Consider the following 22,721-nt stretch of genomic DNA (forward strand, 5'->3'; position numbering starts at 1 on the left):
GGTCCTTGACTTACAACCAATTTTTTAGTAACTGTTTAAAGTTACAATTGCATTGAAAAAGGTGACCTATGACCAGTTTTCACACTTGCGACTATTGCAGCATCCCCAGTGATGTGATCAGAATTTGGGGACTTGGCAACTGGCATGTAATTATGACAGTTGCACTGTCCCTGGGTCATGTGATCATGATTTGTAACCTTCCAAAACAGCTTCTAGTAAGCAGTTAATAACTGTGGCAAAAAAAGTCATAAGATGGGGCACAACTCACTTAACTCTCTTGGAAATTTTGGGCTCTATTGAGGCTGGAATTCGAGGACCACTTGTATCCTCCTATTAATCTCCAATTCTTGGTATGTATTTTCAGAATATGCCAGCACAGGGAAGTACATGATATGAAGATTATATCAAAATTATGAAGTTTGCATTGTGATATCATGATATAAATCTTACCCTTATGTACTCGTATCATGATATCTGATGCAATTACACAAATTATAGAGTTTGTTTTATCCCTGTAGCTGTCCCTGAACATAAAGGTCTACAAAAAACTGTGAATATTAATAGCCAAACTAAGATGAATTTTTGAGTCCAAAAATAGCTATTATAAAGTTGATATATTAACATTCTGAGCACCCACCCCAAAAGTTAGTTCAACCTTCCAATTTGTTTGTAAAAAGATTTATAAGTGTTCAATACATAGAAACCATTTTTTCCTAAGTGCATTGTAATTTTAAATCTATTGAAACATTGAATAATAAGCTTACTATTTAACATATGCAACCTGTACTGCTGAAATATTGGTTATGCCGCATGAAACAATATTCCATCATGCTGAAATATTTTGTGAATAAACTAATAATAATAATAAAGTTGAAAGGGACCTTGAAGATGTTACAAGGTATATTGAGATGTGCACAAAGCATCTCTCTGCAGCTCCTTAAAGCAGTTACACCTTTTCTTGGAATCATGCTTCTTCATAGTCCAAAGTAAATTTTTGACTTTTAATGCTAATAGTTTAACTACTAATTCTTTTTTTTGATTAGTGTTTTTTTGATTCACTTGTTTTTATTTTTTTTAAAGTAATGATAAAAATTACATGTGAGATACATTTAAAGACATCTCAGAATGTCACCAGAATGGATGCTGGAAAGCTGAGTAAACAGTGATCCCTGCCAAACAAAGATGTGCAATGGAACCAAGGGCTCCACAATTTCTCTTATTAGGATCTCCTGTATAATAGCCATAAGCATACAGTATTCTTCCAATTATCCATGCTATACCAAGTCCTGTAGCAACACGCGGGTAATAGATCCCACTGATTCCAAGAAAGAACAGGAAGGAGGGATATGTTTCCAAGGTGTTCTGATGTGCCCTCTGGATACAGTTAAAGATATGCCCATTTTCAGGGTCTGTACTGTACATGGTTGGATACTCAACATGATATTTCTTGCGTGCTTTCCCCACATTTACTGCAAGGTGTGTTATCAAGACAAAGCTGGCAGCACCAGTTAAAATCACATAGCCATATTCTTTTGAGAAAACCACCATCCTGGCTGACGATCAGTGGTCAAGTCCCCCACTAGAGGCCTTCAAAAAGCTTCTTTCCCTCCAGCGGGCAGGAGCGACCCCTACTCCCCAGCTCACCGTTCTCTGCGAGCTGGTTCGACAATCAAACAGCCAAGGCAGTAGGACCGGATCCCCGCCACTCAGCCCTAACTACTAATTCTTATTAATGGTTTCACTACCGATGAACAATGTTAGCCATGGCATCTTTAACAATTATATTATTAAATGGATAAATGCATATTTGGTATTTTTTCCTCTTCTTTTTATATAGGATTTCTCAATGACTTTGTATCTCAGGCATTACTGGAAGGATGAAAGACTCTCGTTTCCTAGTACCAGAAACAGAAGCATGACCTTTGATGGAAGATTAATAAAAAAGATTTGGGTACCTGACACATTTTTTGTTCATTCTAAAAGATCTTTTATCCATGACACAACCATGGAGAATATTATGTTACGTATCTATCCAGATGGCAATGTGCTCTTCAGTTTACGGTAAGCACAGATCTCTTACCTTTCAGTCAGGAGAACACATACAACACAGGAGAATTATCATGGGGAATGGGATACTTTAGTCCTCCCATAGTTGCTATCTTCTAGATCAGGAGTCCCCAACTCCCGGTTTGTGAACCAGTACCGGGCCACAGCATGCCAGCAACTGGTCCGCACAAACAAGCAAAGCCCCATCCACGGGATGCAGGCAGCACAGAAAACCATGCACTCTCCAGTCCACAGAAAAACCTCTCTCCATGGAACTGGTTCCTGGTACCCAAAAGGTTGGGGACCTCTGCTCTAGATGTAAGGAATATACCACCCCATAATTCTTAGCTAATAAGGTTACAAAAACCATAGGAATGGTATAATTCCACAACATGTTTGGAATATGTCCATTTAAGAAAGGCTGGTTTATTGATATAACTTGTAGAGCCAATGCAACCCTCCCTGAATTTACATCAGTGTTGTGTGACTTTAAGACCCACAGATCACTTTCACTGCAATGTTTCTTCCATGTCTGTCTAAATTTGCATCTGTCTAGCCATCAAAAGTCAGTTTGTATTAGACAAGCCAGATTCTCTCAATCTTAAGTTTATCCACACTGCCAAATGGGGATGATAATAACACACTTCCTTGGTCTGGTTTAAAACAACTAAAATATAGTAATGTATGTTTTGCCAATTCACAAAGAATACACAACTGTTGTTTTTGCTGATTACACAGTAACATATCAACATAACGCTGTCATTTTCCTGTGCTCTGACAAAAGAATCCTTGGGGTGAGTTTCAGGCAAAAGATGGGCCTCTGGCTGTGCTGATGATCTTGTATGTTCCACAGGACAGTGATGGCGAATCTTTTAGAGACCAATTGTCCCAAAACTGCCCCCCCACCCCATCCCTCCTCCGCCCTGCCCACTGGGCCACCCACCACCTCTACAGCCCGTCACAGATCACTCAGGCAGTCCAGCAGTGCCATGGTGGCCACGCCCTCCACCCATGCCCCGCAGCATCATCTGCGCACGATGGGGTACAAGGGCAGAGTCTTCTCCCTACTGCCCGGCTACCATGTCCTTGACTGCACTGCTTTGCGTGGGCTGCACCCAGGGGTGACTCTCCTCCGGGACAGCTGCTGGTGAGGAGGGGGCCGTGGGAAGAGGCGGAGCTGGGGAGATGGTGCATGTGCCCACAGAGAGGGCTCTGAGTGCTGCCTCTGCCACCCATGCTATAGGTTCGCCACCACTGCCATAGGAGATAACCATGAAGATCAATCCTGCTATTGATCTAAAAATGACCCAATATAAGGTTGTATTAGAAAGCTCAGTTAAAAATCTCAAAGTGGAGAAAAGAATTCCAGTCATAAATCAGAAAGAAAAGAAAAGAAAAGAAAAGAAAAGAAAAGAAAAGAAAGGAGGTTGGAAAAGAATGCAGAATCTTCCCAACCCCTTTACCAATAGCAGTCTTATGTTCAGATATATGCATTCACTGTGAAGCCAATGGCGAGCCGCATAGGCTCTACTCTGGATCAGATGACTTGGAGGGATGAGGGAAAGAAGTTCATAATGGAGCAGTTTTAAGTTTTATTTTAAGTGCCTGTTTTCTAAAAGTGTACTGGGAGAATTTTTTTTTTTGGGTCTGCAACCCCCAACCAGATTCAGTGCATTTCTGAAATCAGGTTTTTTTTTTTTTTGCCATTTATTCCTTTTTACATCAGCTTTTGCCCCATGTTGTTCAGAGGATTATGCTGCTGGTGGACTGACAATTGGGTTTCTTTGTATACCTTTTTTCCAATATTTTGTTGGTTTGGGAAAATAAAAAGAAAGTAAGAAATAGGAGAGACGAGTTTGGTAACAGAAGTTTCTCCCAATGGCAAAAAGATAATGATGATGTTAACTGCTATTGTCTAATTCAACAGTCCCCAACCTTTCTGGCTTAGTGGTCTGGTGGGGGTGTGTGAGAGGATAGTTCGCTGTGAGTGGTAGGCAGGCGCGTGCAAGTGGTGCAGCTCCATTGGTACAAATGGCAGGTGCATGTCTGCTGCTCACACAAAAGGAGCAAGTGCAAGTGGCTGCCAGTCGTATAGCTCGGTTCCGAACAGGCCACTGTCCTGTAGTGGGCCACAGCCAGAGGGTTGGGACCCTGGTCTAATCCCTGCCTTCAGGTGGGAATTTCATGGTGCTGGAGAATATCATCATATTTATCCTGAAGTGATTGGGATAAAGTGGGAAAGAGAACTGAGCTTGTCCATATTGTTGGAGCTTTTCCCCTGAAAATTCCTTTGTAGTTTTGTTTTTGCTATCTTGAAACAAGAGCCAATCCACATTTGATATATTCTCCTTCTCTGGATTAAAATGTGAGAGCATAAAAGTACTTTTAAGAAAACTTGAAAAATAAATATAGGAGATCACTGAAATACTTCATATTTAAGCACTTCATAAATTGTGAATCATTTTATGATTACTGAAGTTATTATTTATTATTTGCTTTTGACAGGATAACAGTTTCTGCTATGTGTTTCATGGACTTCAGTAGATTCCCACTTGACACTCAGAATTGTTCTCTAGAGTTGGAAAGCTGTAAGTCTAGCTTTGCTAAGAAATATGTTTTCCAAATGTAATAGGTAGCCTTACGTATAATTCATTTTAAAGGTATGTAAATCAGCATTTGGCTATTGAAGAATACTGGTGTTACCAAATGTTTTGGAGAAATGATCTCCCATCGCATTTCTAAACATCTGTGAAAGAAGACAGAGTAACCCAAAGGCAGCAGTCCTCAAACTTTCCAGCTTGGTGGCCTGCCTTGCTGGGTGTGTGAGTGGCAGGCATGTGTGGGTGCCCACAGCTCCATTTATGCTAGTGACATGAGTGCCCTCCACTCGCACGAATGGAGTTTCCTGCGCGAGTGAAGGGTGCTTGTGCTCACACATGAAGCTCCACTTTCATGAGTGGCAGGCACTTGCGCTCACGTGCAAAGCTCTACTTGCATGAGCAGAGGATGCTTGAGCAAAAGGCGCTTGTACTCACACACGAATGGAGCTTTGCGTGCGAGCGCAAGCGCCCTCTGCTCGTGTGAGTGGAGCATCACATGTATGTGCTTGCCCATTTTTCCTGTGTCCTGGTTTTAAACAGGATGCAGCTAGATAGTGGGCCACCACCTGGGGGGTTGTGGACCCCTGCCCAAAGGTGCTTTTCAAAAGACAACTGAACTTCCTTTGTTTTTTGGATAAAATGGTGGGCAATGGAAGGATTTATATTATTTGCAGTCATGCCTCTTTGACTGCAAAGAATATAAATCCTTCCATTCTCCATCATTCAGTCCGAATGGATGAGAAACAAAATGTCTTTAAAGAAAAAACAAAGTCCAGTTGCCTTTTGAAAAACTCCTTTGGGACAACCATGACCTGGATGACTGAGAATCTTCACAGACAAGACAAAGTAACCAGTTCCTATCCTGTGCCAGTAAATATATTACAAGTTTTAACTTTTCATCTTTGATCAACTGTGCTCTTGACAATGGATGAACAAAACCAAGATAATCTCCAGCCATTAGCCACATTTCCCCAAAACTCAACCATAGCCCCAGAAACACCCCAAATATGGCTACCACATTGCAATTTGAATGTGGTAGAGTAAACACAAAGTTTCCCTCAATTCAAAAGGGAATTTTGTTTTCTTAGCAATGAAATAGTTTGTCACTACTTTCTTCCAGGATGTTTTTATTTTTTATTTTTATTTCCTACCCTAGCGTACAGCTTGGAGGTCTCCCATTCACATTCTAACTAAATTTAGTTAGAGGTTAAGAAGCAGTCAGACAGGCAGAAGATAGGCAGATCAGATCTATGAACACCAAGTAACAGCCAGAACAAAAAATGACAATTCTTTAACTTCACAGTACATGGACAGATTCAACAATAGTTTCAACTGGGACACAAGCATTCTAATCTAGACCAATCTAAATCCAGAAGCACTATGGAATTCCTGAAAGCTTAGCCTTCAGACAAATCAGCCTTCAGTAGACACAAAGAAATAATTTACATGCCATTTTAGTGAGTAAAAAAGCTAAAAAAACAAACAAAAAGGTCAGAACACATCATCTCCAGCAGCCAACATTCAAGTAAACAGGTACTGTATCAACACCAGGCAAACAATCAAACAGAAAATAATATCCTAGTCAAGGAACTACCAGGAACACTACACCCCCACCCAAACTGGCAAGGCAAACTATGGTATCTACACAGGGAGTAAACATCACACTTGTTTGCACTGACAATTTTCCTGTCAGTAATAAAATGCCTACAAGCAAACCACCATGCTGAGAGAGTACCAAAGATTCCAAAATCTATCCTAGGATTAACTACTACTGCTCCATTTGAAGAACAATACTCTATTTGAAGGGGTCTTTTATTTTAGCAGTGTAAGCTCCTGAGCAACATAGATCCAAACCTTCTTTTGGGAGTCCCTTCTGACCAGACCTGCCAAAAACAAATGCATTTTTTTCAATCTGAGATGGAGAACATAGAAAATATTAATATATGTCCTAAAATGTGATAATAAAATTTAAGAAAATAAATAGAAACCCCATCCCCCTGAACGTCTTGCCAATCGAGACAAGATCTACATCATATGAGACTATTCTTTCGCATATAATGAGAACATGATAGAAGATAAGTAAACATACAGTATATACACAGTCCACTTAATTATAAGTGAAACTTCTATGGGGATATGGTAGCGACCTCATAACTGGATGTCCAATTCAGCTATCCAGGTGATTGCTTCTGTATTGTTTCATCCAGATCTTCTAGGAAACCAGAGAACATATCTTGCACAATATGTTTAATAGTTTGCATATCAACATCACAATCGCAACAAGGAGAATATTTCCATCCCCACTGATACAAGGCAGAGACACTTTTCAATTTCAATTAAAATAGAGCTGGAAGAGACCTTGGAGGTCCTCTAGTCCAACCTCCTGATCAAGCAGGAGATCCTATAACCTTTCAGATAGGTGGCTGTCCAGTCTTTTTTTAAAAACCTCCAATGATGAAGCACCCACAACTTCTGAAGGCAAGCTGTTCCACTGGTTAATTGTCAGGAAGTTTCTCCTTAGTTCTAGGTTGATTCTCTCCTTGATCAGTTTCCATCCATTGTTTCTTGTCTTGCATTCTGGTGCTTTGGAAAATAAATTGACCCCATCTTCTTTATGGTAGCCCCTGAAATACTGGACTACTGCTATCATGTCAGTCCTAGTTACTCCTTCTTCCAGTATATCTAATTGTTCAATTTTGACCAGGCAAAATGAGGCAGGTTAAAAACCAGGTGGTTTGGTAGAGGTTTTATATGAGATGATAAAATGACATGATTCCATATAATCACTCCTTTGTTTATTTGAAAGGCTGATGAACTACCATCCTCAAATCTGGTGTCAAGATAGGAAATTAGCAAGGCAGGGCTTGGAAACCACTTACCAATAGTTAAATAGATCAGGTAGGCAAAAAAAGAGATCATTTTATCAATCTTTGCTGCTATAGTGAGGTAAAACAGATTTCTAATAAAATTATAATTCTTTCCAAATTTCCATCTATGGGTTACAAAGATGAAAGCTGTAATCAGTGGTGTACCAGGATAGTGTGGTGGTGATGGTGGTTTGATCAGAGTGCAGATCTTAGGTTATCTCTATGTAAATGCTGCCAAAGACAAGGAGGAGGATAGAGGTTGGTATGGAATTGGATCTTACTGCCAGCGCACTAGCACAACAGTGGCATAGGAAAAAAATATGTGTGCCTTTAAGTCAGCTTTGACTTCTGACAATGACCCCTGCAGTTTTATTGACAGCATTTTTCAGAAGTGGCTTGCCCTTGCCTCCTTCCTAGGGCTCAGAGAGAGCGAGAGACCCAAGATCATCTTGTTGGCTTTGAGCCTAAGGCAGGATTAGACTCATAGTCTCTTGTTTTCTGTCTGTTGCCTTAACTACTACACCAAGAGGAGGTGGCTGTTTAAAAAAAATCCACTTGAGGTGGATGCTAGGTATGTCATTGATTACAGTCAAAGTAGGAAAGCAAGAAGCTGGAGATATGTGCATACATGTATAATAACAATCATAGCCAACTTTTTTTTAATAATTCCACAGATGCTTACAATGAAGACGACTTGATGCTGTACTGGAAACAGGGCAATGAATCTTTAAGTATAGATGAGTACATTTCTCTTTCTCAGTTTTTCATTGAAGAATTTAGTGCTTCTAGTGGATTAGCATTCTATAGCAGTACAGGTATAGTACTCTTAAGAGTGAGAAATAGATGCCCTGTGATAAATGTGTATTTATTTTGACCTTAGCAAATAAAAATATCAGTAGGATTACAAAGAAAATCAGTTCAAAAGAGGTGCTATTTTTCCACACACTGGATATATAGTGTTCATTTAATCTTTGATTTATATTTTACTAACTTTATATGACATCCATTTAAAAATAATAATAAAAGACCTAATGTGTTTTTTTTAATTAAATGAATGAGCTGAATTTTCCTCACATCCTTTCTTGAAGTATGTGGCCATGTTTGTACTTTGAATTTTCTATACCAGGGGTTTCCAACTGGGGGTGTGAGACGATATTCCAGGGGGTGCGAAAACTTGGGTTTTCAAAATTATAGTGTATATGCATAATTCGTTGCTGTTATTACAAACTTTTGTAAGGAGTGTGAGAATATATCAAATCATTTTAATACTTTTGCACTTGACTGATGGTTTAAAGAGGGTACCTGCCATAGAACACATTATCAGAATAATTTTTGGAGACTTTAATAAATTGTCAGCAAATGCTTATTCAAAACTTCACATTCAATTTATTAAAATAGAATTTTGTGGCAATGTCTAAGAAAGGAACAACTTTGCTGTAAGATTGATAATACAATTGTTCAACTGTGAATTGTGCAAATGGTAATCACCTGACTGCAATGGTTGTAAATGCTCTCTGATTGCAAAGCACCCAAATTTCATTCTTGTGACCATAGAGATGCTTAATGGTTGTAAGCGTGAGGGTCAGTTGTAAAATTACTTTTTCAATATGATGTAACCTTGAATAGTTGCTAAATAAGGCAGTTATTCAGTGAGGACTACCTGTAGTTACATTTGCCTACTGTTGAAAAACATTTCTTTTACTCTCCATCTTCTTATTTCTTTTTAGAGCTGGGTTGGTGTATTGCAGAAATGAAATTTCTTTGTTACTAAGTGCATACTATACAGGATGTGCATACTGTTGAGTTGCTGATGTCTCTGCTATCAGTCTCACTAATGCAATGAATTCTTCTTTCTCCAATTTTTGCTGAGATTGTTCAGTGTTTAAATAGCCATACATGGGTGAAAAGTCTCAAAGACAGGACCCAACGTAGTTTGTATATTCCCATCTGAGGTCTCCGGATGATTGACCTGAGGATGATAAAATTATATCCCAGTGTATCAGTCTGAAACTGCAAAAGATTGTTTTATAAAGTGGAGTTGGGACTGAACCCATGGTAATACTGTAAATATACCTATACTGCAACCTTGTCCAAGACAAGGCATGATTAGGCATGATTTAGACCTGATTTCTCTCACTAATTTATTTATAGAAATCTGCTTGAATATCAAAGAATGTGTCAAAAATAAAAGTGAAGGTGAGAAATCTTTCATATAAAGAACCTCTAGAATAAACAGCTAAAGCAGCTATTTAAAAGTAGAAGTCACCTTATCATGTCAGGTTTTTTAAAAAGCATTAAGCCAAGTGAAATAAACATGGGTGGAGTCAAAACATAAATGGGAATATAATCCAAAATTGGGATGGAATGATTCATGTTACAGAATACTTCAGGGTTAAAGGTCATTAAAAAAGGACATTTAATAAATATTTAATAAGTTTCTCATAAAAGAAAAATGTAGTTCTTTTAGAAAGGCATTGTAAAGTCAAAGGATAATATAAAATTGCATGTGCTAGATATTAAGATATGTCTATGTTTTTCTACAGGTTGGTACAATCGACTTTTTATAAACTTTGTTCTACGGAGACATATTTTCTTTTTTGTTTTACAATCCTATTTCCCCTCTATGTTGATGGTGATGCTATCTTGGGTTTCCTTTTGGATAGACCGAAGAGCTGTTCCTGCAAGAGTATCATTAGGTAAATTTTCATTATAAATCATTTTAGGCTGTTTGAAGAGCTTGGTGGTTAATAGTTACATTGTATTTATGAAATGTCTTACAAGAACTTTTTGACTATAGCCGTGGTGGCGAACCTATGGCATGTGTGCCACAGGTGGCATGCAGAGCCCTCTCTGTGGGCACGTGTACCGTCATCCCAGTCTTAGGCCTTCAGCTGAGTTTTATAAAACCTTTTCACTTTAGGCCTCCTCTGCCATGTGCAAAAAAAAAAAAAAAAAAGGTTCAATCAATCAATCAATCAATTTCAACTTCTCATGGGAAATTTTTTTTTCACAAAGTTGGAATTGATTGATTGAACTTTTTAGTCCCACCCAGTCTGCTGTTATGACCACAGCCACACCCACTCAATGGGCCACGCCCACCCAAATGGCCATACCCACCCAATGGGCCATGCCCACCCGGCACTCGATGATACATAAGTGGGTTTTGGGTTGCAGTTTGGGCACTCGGTCTCTAAAAGGTTCACCATCACTGGACTACAGGAAAGCAGATAATAATTATTCCGATCTATCTGGTTTTATATAGTTTTCTATTCCATTTTAGGAAAACGAATGGAGTTCCTCCTTCCACAAGTCGCCCATTGATCATAAAGGTGTTCTGATATAACAAGAGGAAATATAGATTTCCTGAAAGAATTATTAGCACCATTTCTTGAAAATGGTGTGTTCCAGAGGAAATAATTACTTTGCTCTGCATGAAAACATCCTGATTGGATTCTCTCACACACCACATATACATCTATGCACCCTCACTGAGGCAACCTATATAAATCCATCCTGAGTAAACACACACATGTATAAGCAAGGCAAAGGCAGTATCTATGTAGACATCCCAGTTTGACCCTGGAGATAAAAGGTATATGGTACTATGCTATAAATTCACACACAAAAAATATAGATGCCTCCTATGGCCACCTTCTTGCTAAAGGAATTTTTAAAAAATGACATTCTCTACATGCTTTCTTTTCTATTGTTTTAAAATCCTGCTTAAGATACAAGGCCACATTTTGAAACCAAATAAATAATTGATCTTTAATGCTTTCTTCTTCAATTATTAATTGTAGAATAAGTGAAAGCTATGATGCTTAAAACATGTTTAATGGATTATGATATCCTAGCTTTCAATCATGGTTTTGATGTATCTGCTTCCAGAATCAGAACAGCAGGAAAGATTTAAAAGAGAATATTAATTTTCCATTATTCATCCTAATTAACATAACGGTATTCCCTGTATGGAATTTTCTTCTATTTTAAAATATACTGTTAAGAGCTATCAGTTTTTAAGAGTTATCAGTTTATAATAATGATGTAATAATAATATAGGGATTTGCTAAAAAAGCAATTGCAGAATGTTTTAAAAGTAAATAATTGCTCTTCTCACGTAATGTGGTCACCACATTTTATTATTGTTAAAGTGAGAATAAACAATCTTAACTAAATATTGGGCTTTATATTAAATATTTATAAAATGCCCACCACACAGCAAGCATAATCTGTTCCAGGATAATTGTATTCAAATATAATTGTAATTGTAATCAAATATATCCTTCACACTGCGTTTTTCTCCAAGCTTGAATTAAAAGATTTCCTGATTCTACATGCTGAAGTACTAAGACAAATAGAACTGAATCATTTTCAAAGAGTAAAGTGAAAAAAAAAATCAAGGTCAGCTTCATATTTTCAATCAAAATCATAAATAAATTAGTGGTCCTATTAGCCTATTGTGTGTTGGTTGAAATCTGGTAACAACTTTATATGAGGTGTTCCATTAGTTATTTGTTATAATAAATACTACATTTTCTATCCACGGAAAGAAAGAAAAACAAGATACCCACAGCCATTTCCACCCATAGCCTTATTGTGCATATTTTCATAGAATGCAAGAACAAACTGATAGGACTCCTAACTTTTCCTTTCTTTTGGCAGGTATAACTACTGTGCTGACAATGTCAACCATAATTACCGGAGTAAGTGCCTCAATGCCCCAGATGTCTTATATAAAAGCTGTGGACGTATACTTATGGATCAGCTTTCTTTTTGTCTTCCTATCTGTTATTGAATATGCAGCTGTAAATTATCTCACAACAGTGGAAGAGCGAAAACATCTGAAAAATAGAGGAAAGGTATATATTTGCAAGTATTTTTCTCATGTAAAAATATTCAAAAATAAGTAAAACAATAATACCATACTATGTAGAAGTGTTTTTTTCCTCAGTTTCACTTCTTTTGATAATGTTTATTCTAAACATTGACAAATTAATTTCAGTTTAAAATAAAATTCCTCAGGGAAACTAGGTCCAATAGCATTGTAATTGGATATTGGAAAGTTCCATTTTTGGAACAGAAATTTATGGGGCCCCTCAGAATCACTGAGATCACAATGTATTTGACATTAAGGGTTTCAGATTTAGGAAAGGAGACTTGGAGACTGAAGAAATGGGGAATGGGGACTGAGATAGATAAGATAAGATAAGATAAGATAAGATAAGATAAGATAAGATAAGATAAGATAAGATAAGATAAGATAAGATAAGATAACCTTTATTGTCATTTTTTTACTGTGGGCACAATGGCACACATCAAAAATGAAATTTAGTTGCCCGCTCTCAAAGTGAAACACATACATAACGCACACCTAAACATACTATGAACAACATATATATAGACCCACATCCCTACATATACGTAGCAAATAAATATTAAATACTGTCCATCTTGAATATATAATGGAATGAGGCTCCTAATTTGCTCTTCCTTAAATTAGACATTGGATGATAGCTCTTAAGTTTACTATTCCTTTTCTTGTTTGAATTTATTTGTATCAAAGCATGTGGAAGAGCTGCAAACATTGGGTTTTGTTTTTGTTTCTTGCAATTTGTCACCTATGCTGCAATGAAATATCAGAGCACTTTGGAATGTTCTGCTTAGGAGTGCTTTATTATTTGATTTACATTGAATACCAGGAGGCATTACATGACTGTTTCCAGCCTGTTTGGGACTCATTAGTCATTCTGTATATGAACAGGACAAACCAATCATATACTATATCCCAGTGCTCAATATTTTCCTATTAGAATAGCATTTCTCCTCTTAAGCTTCCAACCAGCTGTGCCAGTTTTACCATAGGAATAGTCTGGCACGCTTTACACACCATTGACAAAGTGCTGCTGTCAGTTGATCTCTGGTGGTGGTATCTACCTGGCACAAATTTGCTAGTTTAGGCTGGTGCAGGCATGCTACCTGTCCTCCAACGTCTTTTTTAAAAATATATTTTATTAATTTTTTACAATAATAATCTTTAGTGCTTGGTAAACAACATGTTGTCTGGTTTCATAAATTTAACAACAATCAATAATCATTAATTTCTATGATTCCATAATCAACATACTAGCTAGTGGTACATTTCTTTGATCTTCTCTTCTTCCAATAATATTTTCCTTTTGCCAACATTGATTAAGTACAATTCTTAGTATTTTCGATTCATACAAAGTTGAATGAAAACATTTTTTCTAGTGTTTATACAAATACTATCAACATCAGTATATAACATCTTTTCTAATCAGCTTATGTTTCAGTTTGTATAAGAAAGAATTATTTTATTAAATCACTATATGTCCTGTTTTCAAAGTTCTTATTTAAGCTTAATTTCCCCTCAATATTCAAAACATTCTTGTCAATTATAATTTTCTCAAAATTAATTACATTTAAATGTCCAGACATTTCGTTCACATAAGCCATCCCAGTATTTTTATAGTTCTCATCTCATAAAAGAAAAAACATGCTATACTACTTATAAATCACATCCCTTTTAGTATAGGATCCATTTATATCCAAAATTTATCTATTTTTTTAGCCGTATTTAAACAAGCATTTAGTCATGAAGTACTCCATCTGGTAAGTCAAGTTATCTGATTTCTTGAATCTAACTCTAGCCTTCTTCTTTTACCAAACAATTTTCCGAGTCAATGTGTTCAGCTTGCCAGGGAATTTTTCCTATATTTTTATAAATATTATTAGGAATGGGAAAGACAGATTAGGTGGAGTACCTTTGAGGAGGAGTTTCACACATTTATATTCATTAAAAAGCTTCCACTTTCCTTCTCCCAGTTTCTCTTTTCATTTTTTGTCTCCAAAACTCTGGTGGTTCTCCTGGTGTCTCTATAATCCATTTTGATGGATCTTCTTTCTTGTCCTCTAGTTTATTTTGAAGTCTGAAAGATAAGATGCTTTTTCCTTTTCCAATATTATAACAGAATCTTGCAGATTTTTTTTAGCTGTGTTAAGCTGTAATTCCTTTTGTTTGTAGCCTCTATCTTAGGGTCACTTTCCTCTGATTTGTGTTCTATTGTCTGATTTATTTGTTCATTCTTTATCATAATTTTCTGAATTTTTTTAAAATTATGAACTTAAGTTAAAGATGTGCTCATTTATGTCATCTAAATTATTTTTAATCTCATCATGATTTGAAGTAATTGTCATTTGAATTAGTTGCAACATAGCATGCATTTCCTCCTGGAAGATATTTGCCTTGTCTTGAAGTATTACTCCTACAGATCTCTGATGTTCCAGGCTGGGAGTTTCAGAAAAGAATATTGGATGTGGTTTCCTACCACTTTTAGTTAGGTATGCAACATCCATTTTATCTCCCCCCTCCAAATAATCTTTCACAGGTACCATAATCCCTGAATATTAGTCTTATCCAACCAACCAATCTTAAGATACAAACAACAAAGTCTTGAATAATTCTTATCTTTATGTATGGCCTTTATAGCCCGATGTGTTTCCAATTGTCAGTCCACCACTGAAAGCAATATTTTATAATGGTTCTTCTGCTCAGGGATCCTACAATTATCACTCAGCCAACATTTGCAGTCCAGAATGTTCAACCACCTAAGAGCAATTCAGGAGCTTCCCCTCCTAGAAAAGTAGCCAAAAGTCAAGGTTTTTCTTTCTCTGCAAACAATTCTTGAGCTTAAAGATCACAGCTCAGTAAGTGTTTATAATCCAAGGAGGTCATTTGTATAGTTCTGTAGTAAATAGCCCAATGTATTTTCTCTTCTCTGTTCTCTGCTTAGCTGAAAGTCACTGAGGATCAAAGGGACAGATTGTTATCTGTTTCTGGGCATCTTGCCTGTTTCTGAGCCAAAACAGCTATAATTTTATACTCTAATACACCGCTAGATGTCAGTAGCTATTCATTTTCCAACTTTTAAAACAGAAAATTGTTTTCTTGTAATTTCATCAATACTCTTTCAAATGGAAGATCTTAACAATTTCCACAATTTTCAGGTTTATCCAGACTATAGCTTTATATTAAATTCCACTTCAATATGTTTCTGTTCTTCATAGAAAATTAGAGCCGCTTCCATCTATGGAAGGGTGGGGCGATCCCCTTCCTTCTTACTTTCAGAGGATTTTTGCTTCTCGTGGAATTTTCCCAGGAAATCAGTTGCAAGATAGAAAAGATCGATATTCTCACCCAGTTTCCAACATGCTGTTCATAGTCTGTTCTAGTTGGTGCTTTTGGGCTTCAGCTGCCAGTAGCTTGGGCTAGTTACCGAGGTGCAGCTAGCCTTTCTCCTGTCGGTTTGGAGGGCTTCCCTCAGATCAAACAGATTGACCGCTGTCTTTCCGTGATCAATGGGTGGGCTCTTTCTTCGTCACCTCTCTGGGCCGACTTTAAACCCATTTAGGGTCCCCTGGCAGGATGAATTCACCTGTGGGGTGCGGAGCTCCACAATCCCTTGGCTCTGTTGCTACGACACAAAACCAGAAATCCTGTCCTCCAAGATCTTCAAGGACCATTCTTCTTTGGGCAGAAAGAGAGTATGGTTCTTCCAAACTGAGCCTTAGCCCTTTATTGCCAGATCTCCACTGTTCCCCAAGTTTCAAAGACATGAAAACACCCTCTTCTCCTCCTTTTATGGATGCCCTTCCACTCCAGGCAGTTGACCCCCCAGCTGGAAGAATTAGAAGGAGGGAGAGGAAGTTCTAACAGGAAACAAACAGGGAGGGTCTAGTTATCTGTCAAAACTATTGAAAATCATGATTTTCCCATGGGCTGGTAACACTAAGAAGGTATATGGAATACAATCTTCCATTGATGGGAAATGGGAGTATGTCTTTCAATTGCAAATCAGAATAGAGGCCATTGGCATTGGCATGAGGACATTAGTTTTCTGGTGACTGAGATAAAAAGTGAGTACTTTAGCTGAAGCAGTAAGTGATATAAATGAAAATACTGGAAAATAAATCCAAGTTAAAATGAGTCCCTTAATTTGTTCCAGATTGACAACTTTCACACATGACTCTCTTTAGTATACAAGGAATATCACTGATGAAAATACTTCTATATTAAAACAATTTCCAAAATGAGAATATCAAAACTATATCAAGGCAACATTTTCCTTAGTATTTGGCTGTGGATGATAGGAAGAGTAGTTCAGGACAACTGAAAAATGTAGGCTTGTTGGAATAAAACAGTTTGATATCAGGTTAGTCCTTAACCAAGAAATAGGAAATAGATTCAAGTAGTCATACAATGAAGATTTAAAAAAAAAGACCAAAGAATATAAACCCTGAGTTCACTATAAACATGGCTATTGGAGACATGGAATTCACTGAAATTCTTTTAATATTCTTTCATAATAGCTTCACTGGCTTTTCTACAACAAAACAAAGAAGTTCTTTGTATGCCTTAATGCCTGTTGTGTCTGTTTTCTATTCAGCCTGACACAGACTGTGGAAGACTACAGCTGCAACATGAGTTCCCCAGTGAAGTAAATCCATTGATTCAATTGTTCTTCCTTCTAGGTTGCTGGGTTGTATAACATTGATGCAATGCAAGCCATGGCCTTTGATGGGTGCTATCACGATACTGACATTGATCTTGCCACCTTGAGTGTACTTTTGGAAGAGGGAGCAGCACATGAGCGAGCACCCAGTATCACCCCCCTGGATGAAGCTCACTTAAAAAGAAAAAGATTTTTGACAGGAACTGTGGGCAGAATTATTTTGCAAAATAACCATGTCATTGATACGTATTCCAGGGTTGTATTTCCTGCTATATATATTGTATTTAACTTTTTTTACTGGGGTTTATACTGTATATATAAATGAAGAGAGTTTTATTTTATTTTACTTATTTTATTTTCATGTGAACAACTGAGATTTGGTATAGTAAGTTAAGGACTCTCTTAGATGAGCTGGATTTCTTGTTGATTACACTTTTTTAAAGATCAGCTAAGAATAGGTAGGTGCTATTACATTCTAGCACATACATTGTTTAAATGTACCCAAGCACTCCAGTAGAATATATATTTAGGCTGACTAGAGTATATATATAATATACACACACACAAAATGCAACATATTAAGAAGGAAGACACAATAGCACTCAGTTACAATATTTTCTTTTGTTATTAATGATTGGTGAATTTGTACAATAAGCAGTATGCTGCTTCCTTTGTGATACACACAGCAATGACAATTATAAGACTTTTCACAATATTGTCAAACTGCTTTCAGAACTTTAAAAGCTTATAAGACCAGTTACATGAATGCTATGTCTGCAAGAACTCTTCTCATATCTGCCTGACTCTGCCACTTGTAAAACCAATGTCTCTCTTCTCCCAACATCGGATCTCATATCCAATATTTGATTGTATTATGTGAATGGGAAGGTTTTAGAAAAGTTTAAAATTTTCTATTCAGCAACAGGCTCACTGAGCATGTGCAAGAAAACATGAGTACGTGCCTGAAACTAAGTAGAGAATGTCCACATGTAGAGAACAAAAGAATACCCATATATGGTAAGGTAGGAGGTAAGGTAGGATAATTGTGTCGTCTGATAGGTTTGTGACCTGCCACGTCAGGAATAGCTGACGTAGGTATAGGAGGAGATAGGGAGGGGTATAACTGCTGTTACGCTTCTGTAGGAGGTGTGGCTCTTCCCTGTAACTCCTGTGAGTGCATGGCTGAGTTCCACCACGCTTTGCAAACCGTTTCCTTTTACTAAACTCAACTTTGATAATAAAAGAAACTTTATTCTACTACTCCGAACCTCGTCTCTGAATTTCTTTCAAGGAATTCTACAAACAAATTGGGGGCTCGACCGGGATCCAATCTGCGCTGGGACTCTGAGGGGTCCTCCTTAGGTGCACCCCTTTCCTTTTGAAAGGAGGGGAACCACCCAGAGGACTGCGAAGCTCTTGGAAACCCGTAAAATTTCAATAAAGACGAGTATTAGGAGGAGGGTGAATAAAGTACGGAACAGCCTGAAGACAGACCGGGTAACATCTGCGCGCAGACCCTGGTGAGTACTGGTTTGAAAACACCAGAACACAAGAGTCCAGGGCGGTCGGGATAGAGTGTGTGGATGTGAGAACTGGCAACGGGGCCGGGTGGAAGTCCTTTTGAGGGACCTCGGGGAGGTCTGCAGGACGGAGTGAGTGAAGGGGATATTACTGAATATCCGGAGACGGTGACGTGTGGAACTGAGAAGGAGTTGCTGGGAGGGACATAGGCACACATACTCAAGATAGGCTGAGCACCCATAAAAGAAATGGGGGGAAATACAGGGTCGACCAATTCAGGGACAAAGTGTGTTAAAAGGATCCGTAAAAACCCCAAACTTAAAATCGACCCGAATGGCCCTTTGGGCAAAATATTGGCTGGATGGGGATCCCCGCCCTATAACCGGGAGATTTTGAGGTTGGGGTTGAATAAAGAAGATATGGTCAATTTATGTTGTTTTGTTTGGTGGGAGGACGATAATGTGGAGTGGCCAAGGAATGGCTCCACAGATTATTTTCAGTGTCACAATTTATATAACTATGTGAAGAAAAAGAAATGTAAGAGTTTAGATAATGAATTAGATTATGCGCTAATTTGGGTGCCAGATCTTTGGAACCCAACTGAGCACATTCTCGTGACAAAAACAGATGAGGAAGAAGAAGAACAAGAAAAGGGGAGGGATCTCTTAAAGAGTATTCCACCCCCTTATAATCCTAATCATATCCAAAACCCTCCTCATCCAGTAAATGTATTAACACCACCATTATATCCAGAATTACCAGAGGGAGTGAGCCAGTTAACCCCAGAACAATGGTCAAGTCCCTCTATGCCTGTTTTGAGTCCAGAAAGTCAGGATCCATATCGGACCCCCCAATACCCTATACCACCCATTCCTGTATTAACACCCCATTTCTCTTCTGAAATAGGGAATAAGGGTGAGGAAGTGAAAAAGAATTTGGCAGCAGAGTTGGAAGAGAGAGAGAAAGTTCGGCAGTTTCCCCTGAGGGAAACTCCAAATGGAGTCAATGCTCAGGGAGCCCCGATAATAACATATGTTCAAGAACCACTTAAGGCTTCAGAAGTAAGGGCCTTTAAGAAAGAGATGAAAAGTTTTATAGAAGATCCTCTGGGGGCTAGTGATCAGTTGGATTCTTTGTTAGGCCCTAATATTTACACTTGGGATGAAATACAAAATATAATGGGAATTTTATTCAGCCCAGAAGAAAGAAATTTAATTAGAGTAGCTGCTATGGCGGTATGGGAAAGAGAGAATCCAATAGTAGATGGTGGGAATCAGGATGCGGGGGCTGTTAAATATCCTTTGGTGAGACCAGATTGGAATAATAACGAGGAAAGAGGAAGGAGAAATATGCAGGATTTAAGATCAATAATAATAAAAGGGATGAAAGAGGCTATTCCTAAAACACAGAATATGGCACGTGCAATAAATATAGAACAAGAAAAAGAGGAAGCTCCCGCCACCTTTTTGCAGCGTCTTAAAGACGGACTGCGGAAGTACGCTGGGGCGGATCCTGACGATGCCTTAAATGTCCAACTTGTTAAGATTCAGTTTGTGACTAAGGCGTGGCCAGACATCGCCAAGAAATTGCAGAAGAGGGAGAATTGGACTGCAGAATCTCTGGAAGTATTGTTAAGAGAAGCCCAGAAGATATATGTGAATAGAGAGGAAGAGAAAGTGAAAAGAGATGGTCAAAGGACAAGCAGGATGATGGCGATTGCGGTGAAGGAAGTGATGCAAGTGCAGCCAGGAGAGGAAGAGGGCGAGGCTGGGTGCCACGAGGGAGAGGAAGAGGAAGTGTCGAGTTTAGAGGAAGACCAGGAATGAGAAGCAGGGGCGGAATGACCAGAGGAAGAATGGTAAGAGAGAGAGGAACTTGCTTTCACTGCGGGAAGATGGGACATTTCAAAAGAGAATGCCCAACTCTGGCCTCAGAAGAGCAAATCAATAGGATGATGGAAGAGGATGAAGACATCTACTAGGGAAGTCAGGGGCCCCTGATTAGGAGTTCCCGCCGGGAGCCCTTGATAAATTTGGAGGTGGGAACCCAGGAATACACCTTTTTGGTGGATACTGGAGCATCTCGCACTTCTGTGTGTGTGATGCCAAGGGAAGGAAAATTTGACAAACAGACAAAAATTAAAGTAAGTGGGGTAAAAGGGGAGGCTTTTGATGTAAAACAATTGGAACCAATAAAAATAAAATATGGGGTAAATGAAATTCGGACCCTGAAGTTGTTATATGTACCTGAAGCAGGAATTAATATTATGGGAAGAGATTTGATGTCTGCACTGGGGCTTACAATAAGTTTTGATAAAAACGAAACAGCATATGTTCTAACAGAAGAGAAGGAACAGAAAATTGACCCCTTAGTTTGGGTACAACCAGGCAATAGAGGTGGATTGGAAATAGAGCCTCTGAAAATAAAACTGAAGCCCCAAAGTGAGGTAGTAAGCCAAAAACAATATAACATTTCAATAGAGGGAAGAAAAGGTCTTCAACCAGTAATAGACCAGTTAGTAAAGGATGGGTTATTGGAGGGAACTATGTCACCCTATAATACCCCCATCCTACCTGTGAGAAAACCTGATGGTACTTACAGAATGGTACAGGATTTGAGGCTCTTGAACTTGATAGTAGAGACCAGACATCCAGTGGTTCCAAACCCTTATACCATTCTGGGTAAAATACCTGTAGAACACAAATGGTTTAGTGTGATAGATTTGAAGGATGCCTTTTGGTCTTGTCCTTTGGACAAAGACAGTAGAGCATTATTCGCATTTGAATGGGAGAATCCTTTCACTGGAAGAAAACAACAATACCAGTGGACTGTATTACCCCAAGGATTTACAGAATCCCCAAATTTGTTTGGACAGGTGTTGGAGCAAACTTTGGAGAAATTCAAATTGCCAAAAGGCGTAAAAATGATTCAGTATGTAGATGATTTATTAATATCAGGCAAAAAGAAAACAGACACTGAGGAGGGAACAATTGCCTTGCTAAACTTTCTAGCCCAACAAGGCCTGAGAGTGAGCAAGGGAAAACTTCAATTTGGAAACAGGAATGAATTGGATGAAAACTTTGCCTATAGCCCTGTTTAGAATAAGAACACAACCTAGGAGGGATGTTGGGATTTCACCTTATGAGATGTTATTTGGCATGCCACTAAGAAATGCTGGTATACAAATGGGGAATCTACCTAGTAAAGATAAGGGACTGATTCAATACTTGCAAATACTGTCCCAGACTTTTGATTCTTTCAGAAAAACTGGCTATTTGATACAAACTCCTCCTCTAAGCTTCAAAGTCCACTCCATAGAAGTCGGAGACCAAGTGTGGATAAAGACGTGGAAAGATGATTCCCTCAAACCGAAGTGGGATGGACCGTTCTTGGTGTTATTGACCACAGATACTGCCATTCGGACACAAGAAAAGGGTTGGACTCATTATACCCGAGTAAAGAAGGCTAATCTTGAGGAGTCGGAGACATGGAAAGCATTTCAAAAAGAACCATTGAAACTGGTGTTAAAAAGACAATGACTTATATCCTTTTGAATATAACAATAGTGGCGATTGGGGGAGAATTATGGATTGAGCCGCCTAGAATCTTTGAACCTAATGGAACTTGGACACAAATTCGGTGTTATAATGACAAAGAGAGTGAACACTGTCCCATGAATTGGATCTTTGAACCCAAAATTTGGTGGCGTGAATCTAAGTTGCAACCAAACTGGCAGCAAGTAGGTCAGGAGAAAAGCTGGGTAACGCAAAATAAAGGGGGTAAGTGTCAAAATACTCTATATTTACAAGTAACCAGGGAGACTATAGGTAAATATACCTGTACCATGTGGGAAGGGAAAACTTATTTGACTAGTCACTCTTTAGTGGCTTCTCCAGACTCCTTTGAATTTCCTCCTATTCCCTTGTGGATATGGACAGCTTCGGCTATGAGGAGACACTTTCTGCGGAGAGAAAAGAGAGCAACTAGTACTATTATCTGTCTAAAAGGTGGGGGACATCAAAAGGGAGAGTTCCAATACTGGAAAACTACTCAATATGGATGTAATCTGACTCTGGAAGTAACACCAAGGCAAACCCAGAGAGATCCAGCTTGGACTTGTAAAAATCAAAGTAGAGAGTGGATGAGTGGAATTACCC

General features: G+C 38.4%; 1 protein-coding gene across 1 annotated transcript in view; it reads left to right on the forward strand.

Moving 5' to 3' along the window:
• The window catches only part of GABRR3 (gamma-aminobutyric acid type A receptor subunit rho3), a 32,333-nt gene extending 14,288 nt beyond the window's left edge, over positions 1 to 18,045 (forward strand). Inside the window, exons 4-9 of the mRNA XM_039335677.1 lie at positions 1,838 to 2,061; positions 4,552 to 4,634; positions 8,188 to 8,328; positions 10,057 to 10,209; positions 12,176 to 12,372; positions 17,063 to 18,045. Of these exons, the coding sequence (XP_039191611.1) occupies positions 1,838 to 2,061; positions 4,552 to 4,634; positions 8,188 to 8,328; positions 10,057 to 10,209; positions 12,176 to 12,372; positions 17,063 to 17,368 (1,104 nt within the window). The 3' untranslated portion in view covers positions 17,369 to 18,045. The remainder of the gene's footprint in view (positions 1 to 1,837; positions 2,062 to 4,551; positions 4,635 to 8,187; positions 8,329 to 10,056; positions 10,210 to 12,175; positions 12,373 to 17,062) is intronic.
• The last annotated feature ends 4,676 nt before the right edge of the window (positions 18,046 to 22,721 follow it).

The sequence above is a fragment of the Crotalus tigris genome, unplaced genomic scaffold, assembly GCF_016545835.1.
Source record: "Crotalus tigris isolate CLP2741 ecotype Arizona unplaced genomic scaffold, ASM1654583v1 scf7180000017646.2482762, whole genome shotgun sequence".
Lineage (NCBI taxonomy): Eukaryota > Metazoa > Chordata > Lepidosauria > Squamata > Viperidae > Crotalus > Crotalus tigris.